Genomic DNA, 13,595 nt, shown 5'->3' with positions numbered 1-13,595 from the left:
TCGGTTTCTAACAATTTAAAGATAAGAGGTATAGAACTAAATGAGGCCACAACACTAGTTGCAAATCGAGGATTGTGGCGACGTTTAGTAAATTCTCAGAGGCTTGCAAACTGAACGCTGAAAGGCATAACAGTCTATAATGATAATGTATGTATGTATAATAATAATAATAATAATAATAATAATAATAATAATAATAATAATAATAATATCTGCTACCACTGTACAACCACCTTGTTACACACCAATACAAATTAACGCAAAGAGACATGATAATAATAACATGTACGGAATTAAAACCATACACACATTAAGCACAGAAAACAATAACGAACAATTTAACCAATCAGCTAAGGAAGGATAGTTGGAAAGCGACCAGGAACCATATCCATCCGGTAAAAGGTATTGGCAATGCTGAAGAAGTGAAATCAATGGTGATTCCAATTCAGTAAGTTTACTTGACAATTTAGATAAAAATTAAAGCGCAAATAATCTACAAAATTACACCTCTAAAAATCGAAAGTAGTTTCCAAAATAATTACAATTTACCCCGAGGGTAGAATTTCAGTTATTTAACCTTAGGTCTGAACACCTCACACAATGTTCCGCTGTTCATGGTGAAACATTTAAATCACATAATACTGACGAAAGAAAAAGGAAAGTAACATTATACAGTCATAAGTATGTACATGTAAGAAAGGGGTACAACATTAAAGATATTTATCCTAGTGCAGGGCACCTTTAGGTGGCAGCCCCCTCAAAAACACTTCTGAGAAAGGGTGCCCGTCCTAAATATGAATACTCTAAGATGACGCAGAAGAACATTATACAATCGTAAGGATATACACGTTAGAAAGAAAATACAACCTTTAAAAAGATAATCTTGGCACAGAGCACCTTCCTTCAGAAGGCAGCCCCCTTAAAAGCACTTCTGAGAAAGGGTGTCCGTCCTAAATGTGAAAACTCCAAGATGACGCAGAATAAATGAGACAGCCCCAAGGGGAAAGTTACACTTTACGGTTACATCGAAAGGCGTTGAATATCTAATTTACAAAATCAAAAAAATGGGAACTGTCTCTTTAACACAAATCTGATATGACTTACCGGAAGGCTAAGTCATTTTAAGAAAATTTTGGCGACTGAAGGAAAAAAACGGGTAAGCTCCAGCAAAAGAAATTAAACGGAACACTATATTTGAAGATAACTACCTGAAAGATGAAAAACAACTAAGTGATTACCTGTTGGAAGGGCCAAGAAGACCCGTCACCTGGAGAAGGCAACCTCTCCCTTCAGCGGTCAAAACAGAAAGATTGCTCAGCAGAGCTTGGCGTTAGCGACGAGCTCCTCTCCGGAAATTAGGAAATCGTAAACCAACCAATGAGCATCCGTATTTTCCTTCGTCCGCCAATCACAACTAATTTTATAATGACCAATAGGGGCCCAGGAATAAAATCTGATAAAGAACATCGAGTAGCATCCAGAAACTTCGAAATTGATGCTATATGATGAAACCCAAAACTCCAGGAAACATCCCATCCCGATCTAGCACGTGTACTGCAGTGTGTTTAATAATCATTACATCTTACTTCAATTTTTTACGACAACCAAACAATCTTGAAGCCATGTGAAAATCAAATAATTCCAAAATTCATACACAAAAAATACAAACAATAAATAAATACATGATATAAAATTCCCCAGTCTTTCAATTTCAGATAGTCACTACAGTTTCAATATAGTTGAGGTTGAGGAGTTTCAGAAGTTTTTATCGATGTTGAATCATAATTATAGTCTCCCAAGCCGTAAAACACTTTCGAATAGTCTCTTGAATAAACTCTATGACACAACATTGCAAGATGTCAAGGCTAATGTGTTAGAAAATGCTTCATATGTGGCCCTCACAACAGATGGGTGGACTTCATTGAAAAATGAAAACTATATAGCAGTTACCGCTCATTTCATTTCAAAGCTTCTGTCCTGTTCAAAGTTTGTAAGAAGACACACAGCAGACAACATTGCCGAAGATCTCAAGAAAGTGGTAATAGAATGGGATCTTCAGGACAAAATCGTGGCCTGCACAACAGATAATGCTTCAAATATGGTTAGTGCGGTTCAGAAGTGCAACTGGTGGCACGTTCCGTGTTTTGCGCATAGTTTGAATCTAGTAGCACAATCAAGCCTGGAAGAAATGAAACCAATGCGAGAGAAGGTAAAACGTATTGTCGAATTCTTGAAAAGGAGCTCAACATCCTTGGAGAAACTTCACAGCACTCAAAAACAGATGGGCTATCCTATTCTAACTCTTAAGCAGGACTGTCCAACACGGTGGAACTCTACATATGAGATGATGAATAGAGTCATTCAGACCAAGGAACCACTACAAAGTACTCTGGCAATAACGAACAATAATTCTGTGGAATTTTTAAACAATGAAGACTGGTACATAATTGAAAAATCAGTTGAAATTCTATGATGCTTTGATGAAATGACGAGGGAAGTCAGCAGTGAAAAGCATGTTACCCTTTCAAAAATTGGATTGATGAGTAGGGACCTTCGAACTCATTACCAACATCTGCGAGAGATGGAATATGACAGTCATGACAGTCCGGCCATTTCTTGACTCCTTAGCAAGATATATGAAAAACTGACAAGTAAAATTTTGCAACAAGTACCGCAATATAAATATATTGTGGGAAGCAACACTTTTAGATCCAAGATTTAAGACGAATGGTTTTATGAAGGATGAAAGCAAACTTAAAGAAATAAAGGAAAACTTATTAATGATGTCGCTACCGTTATTGGCACTGCACACCAACAGACATCTGTTAACACATCAGGTGCAACACAAGAGCCCTCGTCAAATGAGAATCAGGCATATTTTCGAGCATACTATGAAAAAACTTTGATGCAGCCGTTGAAGAGCTCGTTGAACTGCCAACTGTTAATCCAAAAGCAGCAAGTATCATACAGATGGACAAGTATTTAAATATGCCTCTTCTGCATAGGCTAGAGAAGCCTCTTCAATGGTGGAATGACAACAAAGATACCTTGCCAGCCCTCTTAAGACTTAATGAAGAAGGGACTTTGCATTATGGCGACATCAGTTCCCTGTGAACGAGTGTTCTCAAAGCAGGGACAGACCATCACAGAAAACCGTACACGTCTAAAAAGTGACAAAGTTTCTAAAATCATGTTCCTGAATGAAAATACGCTGTGAACTTTTTTGAGCACCATTTAAAGTGTTGGAAGATTAACATTTGTCGGTAGTTTCACTTAATTTTTATTTTCGTGTTCTCCTTGTATAGTATATAGTGTTTAATTTTTATTTTCGTGTTGTCCATGTACAGTATATAGTGTTTAATTTTCTAATTTCCATTTCTCCTTGTACATTATATAGTTTAATTTGTATTATAGTGTTCTGCTTGAATATTGTGTACATAAATAGAGTACTGGTACTGACGAATATTTCTTCAATTGTACGAGTATATGCTTAATTAGTGAAAATAACATTGTGACATTTGTAAACATATCTACTGCCAGTGTAATTATGAGAGGTATATTTCAGAATGAATGAAAACATTCTTATCCTAAAAACAGTATTTTAGACATGATATTTCTGGGTGCATATTTCAGATTTCTGACTGGTTTTTCACGTGCCGTGAAGTATTATCCTGGCCCTAATTACAATACCAGCCGATACATTCAACTGGTGAAAGTATCCTTGGATTAGTTACTTTTAAACTTTTGCACTGCCATTGTAACCGTCTTATCTGTACTTCGTATTGACCGAACAAATCTTAACCTAAACATAGCCTTTAAACGTGATTATTGGGCACGAATTTCAGTGTTCCAACTGTTCATTTACGTTCCGTGCAGCTTTATGCTGGCCATGGCCATACACAGCACGTTTGATACAGACATGTTCCCGCTGGCGCGGAGCATGTGATGTTGCCTCTCGAAGTTCTCTGTACTGCGCAGTTATAGTCCCGTGTTCCACGCACTGCACACAGCCAAGGCCAACTAGTCTATCTGGTGCGGCCTTCGACACAGTACGCTCGGTACAGGCACATTCCAGCTGACGCGGAGCATGTCATGTTGCCTCTCGAAGCTCTCTCTCTCTCTCTCTTCTACGCAGTTACAGTCCCATGTCCTGTGTGGCAGCACTCTGTACCGAAACACTCCGCCTCAAGCTCCTAATGTTGCGGAACTACTGAATATTCCGGTCTGCCCAACCCTAGTGTGGGAGGGGGTCTCTACCTCACCTCTCTGCTCATTACCAGTTGATTCAAGATATGGCTCAGCTGCACTGCAACTTACCTAGCAACTTGGTTTGGACTGAACTTGAATGGAGGCTGTTGGCAAACGGCCGTGTCAGCAGCCAAAACATCAGCAAGAACCTGTGGCCTAGTTGTGCAACTTCGATCCTGTGATTGGTGTAAAAAGTGATGCAAGACTGTCTTATTCCAAAACGTTGCTAAGAAGGAGACATTGGACGCTTTCTTACAAGAAAGTGAAAGAGCTATGAATTACTGACATTTAACAGAAGGAAAGAGTGTACATCCTTTCTGAGGCAGTGTTAAGATGGTCTAAGCATTTAGGGATATTGGCAAATGCATTTCGCACTGTATCACATTTTGTCATGTATGTTGTGTTTATATGTAAACCTTAAACCTTAAAATACTCCAAGCTACTGAAAGGAATTTTGGTGTAGTGACATTTTTTTATTGTTGGAAGCTCAACTTGAAGAAAATCATGGTTGGCAGTAAGGTGACTGTCGAACTTAAAATTATAGAATTCTTTTATTTACAATCACCTATTCAATACATTATAATACACTCATTGAATTATGAAATAATCATGAAGTGTCTTAAATAATGGGACATGTTTCGTTCGGCATAGCAAACATCATCAGCCGTTAATGCACAAAGACTAGGTCAGAGCCCTGAGCGTAAAAATGATCAAAATAGTATCCTCATATTAAAAGAATAATCATGTCGTAATAAAAAAGTGATAATATAACATTAGACTTAGATTGTAACAAAATATGTGCAGATTAAAAACGAGAATTTGTCGTGGAATGCATTAAACGATGGCAATCTGTAGACATTAAAATATATGTCAATGCGTGAAGCGTGGATTAATTATTGAGGATGGGGTTCATTCAAATTTCATAAAAACAAGAGTTAAAATAGAGTTCATTGAATTATCACAAGTCCAAATTGAACCAGTCTAAAGGCACATAACGACGAACAAACTAAGATTGATATATGACGTGAATTCCAATAGTTGCGGATTCCATAGGAGAGATAATCTTGATGCCAGAAGGAAATACAAGTTAAACTAGTTAATATTCACGCGCTAGCAATAAAACTAGAATTGTATGTAACGTAGAACACCAAACAATGGACTCATTAAAGAGAAATGGTGATATTGAATATAGGGAGAGTTCTGGCAATCCTTAGGTGAAAGAGAGCAGATTATGGCACAAAATGGAGTTGGAATCTGAAATGAAAGAAAAAAGGGTAAATGAAGTTATGTTGGCAACGGAAAAATGAGGAGGAAAAGAAATATTGAAAGAGGAAGCTTACCCCATGGGACTAGTGTGAGGTGTCCGCTAGCGTTGGCTGCGTGAAGCAAACTGGCGAGTAGCTTTATTACTGCTTCTAGTGTTGTACGTATGTATACGTAGAGACGGGGAGTGAGTCATGTGAGGAGGAGGGGCGACCGATTCCATGGGCGGGTCATATGTATGTGGAGTGGGTGTAGCATGAAGGGATGGTAGAACGGTAGCTGTTATTACAGAAGAAATGTTATTAGCGGTTGTATAATTAAAAATACTAATAAAGTTATTTTTATTTATATTGAAAAGAGAGGGTAGTTCTGGAATTTTTTTTATTATTGGACTTTTAATTTCTGAGGTATCATTTAAATTTTGATTTCCGTTAAAATGCTGGTCTAAGGATATGTAAATGTTCTTAAACTCTGTCATCAGTTTACTTTTATTGACATATTTTAGGATTGGAAGGTCTTTTTCAATTGTCGTGACCAGCCTCTTCCATATGGGTGCTCATGGGAGAATACTCTTTATGTTTTGAAGCGTTGTAATGTTCAAGGTATCTGGTCAAAAAGCTACATCCAGTCTTTCCGATATAAGAAAATCTGCAATGGGTACATTTAAGCCTATAGATACCAGAGTTCGAGAATTTATTGTGATTAATGTTAACTGTATTTGAATTGAAGAATATATTACGGTTTGTGTATCGGGTTCTATAAGTGATATTGATAGCTGCCTCTGTGGATCAGCGGTAGAGTGTCGGCCTCCGAATCCCAAGATAGCGGGTTCAAACCCGGCAGAGGTAGTCGGATTTTTGAAGGGCGGAAAAAAGTCCATTCGACACTCCATGTCGTACGATGTCGGCATGTTAAAGATCTCTGGTGACACATTTGGTGTTTACCCGACAAAATTCATTAAATCTCAGCCATAGACGCCCAAGAGAGTTTTGGTTTACTCGGTCTGCCATCTAGTGGGGGCCTAGAGTAAAACGGAACGTCGAAATTGACGAGCAGACAGCCAGATGGCGTCAAATTGAAATGTCTGCAAACGGTAGCTGAGGCCATACGATTATTATTATTATTATTATTAGTGATATTGATATCGTATTTTTTTAGAGAGTTAGGAACTTGAAATAGGTCTGGGTTCGTATAGATAAAGGCAGCATATTTCGTTTTCTTAGGCTTCTCCATAATCAGCTTGGTTGCAGTTTTTAATTTTATCTTGTTGATGATTTTATTAATCATCAAAGGCTTATAGCCATTAATTCTGGCCAAATCCTTGATATAGTTTAGTTTCTTCTTACGATTTTCAGTTGTGAGTGGGATTTTTAATGCTCTATAGACAAGACTAAAAAATGCAGCCTGTTTATTGGATTGTGGATGTAAGGAATACTTGCTTATAGTGATGGGGTCACAAGAGGGCTTTCTATATATTTGAAAAATGAAATTATTCTCTCTTGGAACGTTTAAATCCAAGAAGTTCAGAGAACCATTGACTTCGTCTTCCTTTGTGAATTTGACATCATTGTCAAGCTCATTAAGGGATGTTAGTATGCTGTGACTATCATTTTTCTGTGTATCTATAATGGCAAAAGTATCATCAACATACCTTAACTGTAATTGAAAACCGTTGATATTATTGATTATTTTGTTATTTTCCAAATTGTCCATAAAAATATTAGCTAGAATGCCCGAGATTTGGTCACCCATTGCTAGGCCCTTTTGATGATATATTCTATTATTGAAGGCGAAATAGTTATTGTTAAGCACAAATTCTAATAAACTAATGAAATTATCTATTTTGCATTTGCTCAGGTTACTGTGTTTTAAAAGGTTTGTTTTAATAGTTTGTTTTAACAGTTTTATTTACTGGAGTATTGTAATACATATTGGTAATATCATAGGATACCATTATGTAATTATGCTAAACATTGAATTTTGACAATTTTTCACAAAACTCAACAGAATTTCGTATATAAGCTATATTATTTAATTTAAAGTGTATGCTGGGAAAATTATGCAGAAATTTTGAAACTTTGTAAGGGCTATTCATGCAGTAAATAATAGGGCGTATAGGTGCATCATTTTTATGGATTTTTGGCAAAGCTTTTGCAGTTGGAAGTTTTGGGTTCATTGTGATAAGTGTCTGATACTCGTGTTCTGTAATAAGAATGGTAGATTCTTCAGTAGGTTCTTCAAAATTCATTGGATTTTGGGGGTGAAATATTTATTAATAATAGTATAACTGCTATTAGCAAAAAAAAATGTTTGGTTTTCTTACCACCTTTATGTAGTAATACTGTGGTGGGACCTTTATCAGCTTTAGTAACGATGATATTATTAGTATTATTATTATTATTAATTTTATTTCTTACATCATGTATTTGTTTGCTAAGGGTCCGATTAGAGGTAGTTTTCAGTTACTTCGCCAGAAAAAGGAGCTTCTTCTTTATCTCATATTTAATGGCATTATGAACTACTGTGGGGAGTTTTTGAACGTTAGATTCAATTTCTGCGACTGTAGTAATCAGTTCGTCTGTGTTTTTTTTTTTTTTTTTTTTTTGTTTTGTTTTTTTTTTTGGGTTAGGCCTATTTAATTTCAGTCCTTTATCAAGAAGGGACATTTCATTATCTGAAAAGTCAGTATCAGATAAGTTCACTGTTGTAGGAAAATGATTTAAGCTAGTGGAGGGGGGGATTAGTTTTACTGTTAACATTATTCAGCCTGTTCTTAGTGTTATGCAGATGTATCAGTTTATTGTCTAGTGCTGTTTGTTTCTTATTCGCTATGTCATGTACCCTTTCATTGACAAACCTAGAGTATGAACCCCATTCTAATGGGGACAGACTAGAGGATATTTCAAGATGCATCTTATAAAGCTGTAGGTTTAGGAATGATTTATTTTTGTAATGTGCCTTGATTTTGTTTTTTAACCAAAAGTCATTAACTTTCTTTTAAGTTCTACAAGAATCAGGGTTCAAAAAGGGTTTTCTTTGAAGGTGTTTAAGAAATTTGGAATTAGTCCATGCTTCATACATTCTTTTAAAAACTGAATATCTCTAGATATTTTACTGGCCTTGACTTTGAGATTAAGATATCTATTTCTTTTTGTAGCCTGGTGGGCTGCTAAGTTACGTGTAATCAATCTCACAATGGAACCGTATTGAAGATGATATATTAAAATTATAGAATTCTTTTATTTACAATCACCTATTCAATACATTATAATACACTCATTGAATTATGAAATAATCGTGAAGTGTCTTAAATAATGGGACATGTTTCGTTCAGTATAGCGAATATAATCAGCCGTTAATGCACAAAGACTAGGTCTGGGCCATGAGTTTAAAAATGATCAAAATAGTATCCTCATATTAAAAGAATAATTATGTCGTAATAAAAAAGTGATAATATAACATTAGACTTAGATTGTAACAAAATATGTGCAGATTAAAAACGAGAATTTGTCGTGGAATGCATTAAACGATAGCAATCTGTGAAGTTAAAAACAATCATGGGGTTGTTAAAGTAAGACAATGGATATGGTAAGGTAAGGGTTATTCTGCCCGAAGGCAGGTCTGAACCTCCGCAGAGGCGTTCCTGAGCTGGAGTTTACGTGCGGTAGGGTGGCCAGTTCCTTTCCGCTCCTCCATTCCCTTACCCCCCACCAACAGCGTGTGGCAACCCATCCAACTCCTGACCACGCCCAATGTTGCTTAACTTCGGAGATCTCACGGGATCCAGTGTTTCAACACGGCTACGGCCGTTGGCAATGAATATTGTAGACATTAAAATATATGTCAATGCGTGAAGCGTGGATTAATTATTGGGGATGGAGTTCATTCAAATTTCATAAAAACAAGAGTTAAAATAGAGTTCATTGAATTATCACAAGTCCAAATTGAACCAGTCTAAAGGCGCATAACGACGACGAACAAACTAAGATTGATATATGACGTGAACTCCAATAGTTGCGGATTCCATAGGAGAGATAATCTTGATGCCAGAAGAAAATACAAGTTAAACTAGTTAATATTCACGCGCTGGCAATAAAACTAGAATTGTATGTAACATAGAACACCAAACAATGGACTCATTAAAAAGTAACGGTGATCTTGAATATAGGGAGAGTTCTGGCAATCCTCAGGTGAAAGAGAGCAGAGTATGGCACAAAATGGAGTTGGAATCTGAAATGAAAGAAAAAAGTGTAAATTAAATGAAGAGGAAAAGAAATATTGAAAGAGGAAGCTTACCCCATGGGACTAGTGTGAGGTGTCCGCTAGCGTTGGCTGCGTGAAGCAAACTGGCGAGTAGCTTTATTACTGCTTCTAGTGTTGTACGTATGTATACGTAGAGACGGGGAGTGAGGCATGTGAGGATGAGGGGCGACCGATTCCTTGGGCGGGTCTATGTATGTGGAGGGGGTGTAGCATGAAGGGATGGTAGTACGGTAGCTGTTGTTACAGAAGAAATGTTATTAGCGGTTGTATAATTAAAAATACTCATAAAGTTATTTTTATTTATATTTATACTTAGCTTTTTACTGGCTTTTCTCAATTTTAATGGGTCCAATTTGTTTTCCACTATGAACTGAGAATTCCACCAATTAATATCACCACGCGCAGTATCTACTTTCTTCTCAACAAGAATTCAAAAATCTTAACATTCTGCACAACAATCAACCATGCAGACCATCAACATGGCTTGGTTACTTAATACACCAATTGCTGAATTCTCCACTGAAACTGATAGAGTGTATAGTCGACTCTTCTTCTAGAGAGTATCAACTATACTTTTTGTTACTCAGACATTGTACATTTCTGTATGTATTTTTATATGTGTGTCAGTTTACATTGTGTTCATTCTTATTGCCATAGCACTCGGTCCACAACCTACCGAAATCCATGAGTCTATAAATTTTAGTAACGCAGAGCACCTTATTTGTACTTTTGTTCCAGAATTCTTAGCATGTATAATGTACTTGTATTAATTTATTACTCACCTACATCACACGTAATATTTCATTTTCATTTGCAACATTTCAACCACACTTCATATTGTAAAATTATATTTTCATAAGTCTCTTACTGCTGGAAAAACGTGTTTTAGGATTTCACCAAATATTGTGCATGTTTTAATATGGCTAATGATGACCCCAAGTAGGGTTGAAACTAGTCCCATGTAATGTAAATATTGTAAATACAACTTAGTATTGAATAGGTGGAAAACTCTATTGTGCATTATTTATATTTTACCTCAGTTCAATACGAACCAACAATATGAAGTTCATAACCCTTAATAGATGAACTTTGTTCGGAAGTTACCTAGTAATGTTTATTTCGGAAAATAATATCTTGAAAACAAGAGATCACCGTTGATTTCCTGGAAACCCGCAACTCTCATTTCTCTATGGTGTTAGTAGACTACGGCCCATCTTTATCCTGCCACTTGTACTGAGAAAGAGCTGCTCGAGGCGACAAGGAATGCACTGAGGTGAAGTGCAGACTACGGCCCATCTTTATCCTGTCACATGTACTGAGAAAGAGCTGCTCGAGGCTACAAGGAATGCACTGTGGTGAAATGCAGACTACAGCCCATCTTTGTCGTACCATATGCACTGAGAAAGAGCTGCTTGAGGTGACAAAGAATGCACATGTACTGAGAAAGAGCTGCTCGAGGCAACAAAGAATGCACTGTGGTGAAGTGCAGACTACGGCCCATCTTTGTCGTGCCACATGTACTCAGAAAGAGCTACTCGAGGCAACAAGGAATGCACTGTGGTGAAATGCAGACTACAGCCCATCTCTGTCGTGCCACATGCACTGAGAAAGGCTGCTCAAGGTGACAAGGAATGCACTGTGGTGAAGTGCAGACTATGGCCCATCTTTGTCGTGCTACATGCACTGAGAAAGAGCTGCTCAAGGCGACAACAAATTCACTATGGTGAAGTGCATACTACGGCCTATCCTTGTCGTTCTACATGCACTGAGAAAAAGCTGCTTGAGGCGACAAGGAATGCACTCGATGTTGATAATTTCTGGTACACCACAGTTTGAACTTTGGTGCACAATTTATTTTCTATAGACAGTTTTTGTAAGTCTGCTTCTGACAAAATATAAATAAATAACCTTATTTCCTTGACACGGCATAAGCCCAAAAAGCCTATATCATGTCTATTCAGACCTATAAGTGTCGTTTTCTGCCGTCTGTTGAGTTCTTTTTTTACTGTGTGTGCCGGTGATGCTGGATCTCTGACCGTTTAATATATTTAATGCTCCCCTCTAAGAGTTAAATTATGAATCTTAGGATTTATATCGACAATAAAACACTTTCAATGGTGTTAATGTACTTTAATGGGATCATTTTTGTATACATATCAAATTAGTGTAGATTTGGCTTTTAAAAAGTATCAGCTTTCAATGCTTTCCAGTTATATACAGTTTCTTGATATTATTGATTGAAATTGCTGAACATGTTTGTAATAAGCAGTCGCTCATTGATCTGATGAGGCATCTCTGAATGAGATAATGTCATTCAAGGTTTTGATACCAGTGATTGTTTCGGACCAGCTTTTTGATCACCCCTTTGAACATTTTCAACAATCTGTTTTTCGCTTAGAGTTTAGTAGCCCAGGTCACCTTTGTCAATGTCTCCATTCATAATTTATAACTTTCATTTCCTTGTTGAAGTTTGACATATAATACGAATCAGTTGAGGGATATTCCTCCATTCAACACTTTATATAATATGAAACATTTATTAAATGAAGACCAGTTTCGATTCACTTGGAATCATCATCAGTTCAAAACAAATAAATAAATCAAAAAGGTATCTGGATTAACACGTATTTAACATAACCTTTGCCTGAACATACACTTAAAATGTTTGACATGAGTTATTTGTCTTAAAAACACGTTAAAATTTAAAGAACGTCCTTAGGGTATAAGTCACAAATAATTGGAACCCGTATGCACAATGTTGAGCAGAGTTTTAAAAATATTATGTGAAAACTCGAAGTTGAGGATGTTATAAAGTTCTTATGATATTGCTGTGGATATATAAACAAATGTTTAAAATGTTCATTTATTCGTAGTCAAATAAAAAATTAAAAACATGTGTCGAAATTGACAGTCTTGTAAAAGTGCCGATGTTAAAGCAATTTGCAGTTAAGGCAGTTTGCCGAGGAGTTGGGGGAACATCCTTCGTTGCTTTGTAACACCTGCTGTTACATGAAAATGACACTGTTGATGTTGTTGTTGATAGTAAAAGTTATATGATGGTACGGCTTTGGTTGTATGGCACAACGTAGTCGCAAAAGGTGGATGGATGTCTGTGGAAAAGGCAAATAAATGTTAAATATTATATAAAGTGTTGAACTGTTGAATAGTAGAACATCCCTCGACTGATTCCTCTCTATTTTCACCAGCGTGCTTCAAAGATTCACGAAAGTCAAGGGTTTCAAAACCTCTAGAAGTCGTATTGTGGTTCATTTTCCATCAAAAATAATTTTTTGTTATTTTCATTATCTGTGTTCAGTTGTCAAATTATGTCCATTAAATTCCAAGTCCGTTCAATGAAGAGCTTACTCTACATCCAAAATATATATATTTTTTTGTTAGTTGCTTTACGTCGCACCGACACAGGTAGGTCTTATGGGGATGATGGGACAGGAAAGGCCTAGGAATGGGAAGGAAGCGGCTGTGGCCTTCATTAAGGTACAGCTCTAGCATTTGCCTGGTGTGAAAATTGGGCATCCAAAATAAGAGTAAAGTGATGTTTTTGATACTGTCAGGATGGAACAGAACATAAGATTATGTTTTCTTACAGAATGAAATAAAAGGCATGGCAGAGGCTGCTACTGTGGCATCCTTGAGCAGTCCAGCCCAGTCAGGTTCACGTCCCAGTACCAAGAATAGCACTGATAGCCACAGGTCTGTACATGAGAGAAAGTTGGCTTCGGAACTCAGCATGGCTAAAGCAGAGATCCACACCCTTCAGGAGCAGCTGCAGCAAAGGTACATGTCTTCATGGCTACAGCTGC

At 36.9% G+C, this 13,595-nt stretch overlaps 1 protein-coding gene across 6 annotated transcripts in view; it reads left to right on the top strand.

Moving 5' to 3' along the window:
* Cep290 (Centrosomal protein 290kDa) overlaps positions 1 to 13,595 on the top strand; it is a 1,403,175-nt gene that overhangs the window by 1,213,032 nt on the left and 176,548 nt on the right. For all 6 annotated transcript variants that reach the window (XR_010858542.2, XM_067136188.2, XM_067136189.2 and 3 more), the window contains one exon: positions 13,382 to 13,569. Coding sequence is in view for 5 of the 6 variants with exons in the window: in XM_067136188.2 (XP_066992289.2) it covers positions 13,382 to 13,569 (188 nt within the window). In the remaining variant the exon portion in view is untranslated. The remainder of the gene's footprint in view (positions 1 to 13,381; positions 13,570 to 13,595) is intronic.

The sequence above is a fragment of the Anabrus simplex genome, chromosome 1, assembly GCF_040414725.1.
Source record: "Anabrus simplex isolate iqAnaSimp1 chromosome 1, ASM4041472v1, whole genome shotgun sequence".
Lineage (NCBI taxonomy): Eukaryota > Metazoa > Arthropoda > Insecta > Orthoptera > Tettigoniidae > Anabrus > Anabrus simplex.
The sequence above is the reverse complement of the archived record's forward strand: the minus strand, read 5'-3'. Positions and strand labels throughout refer to the sequence as shown.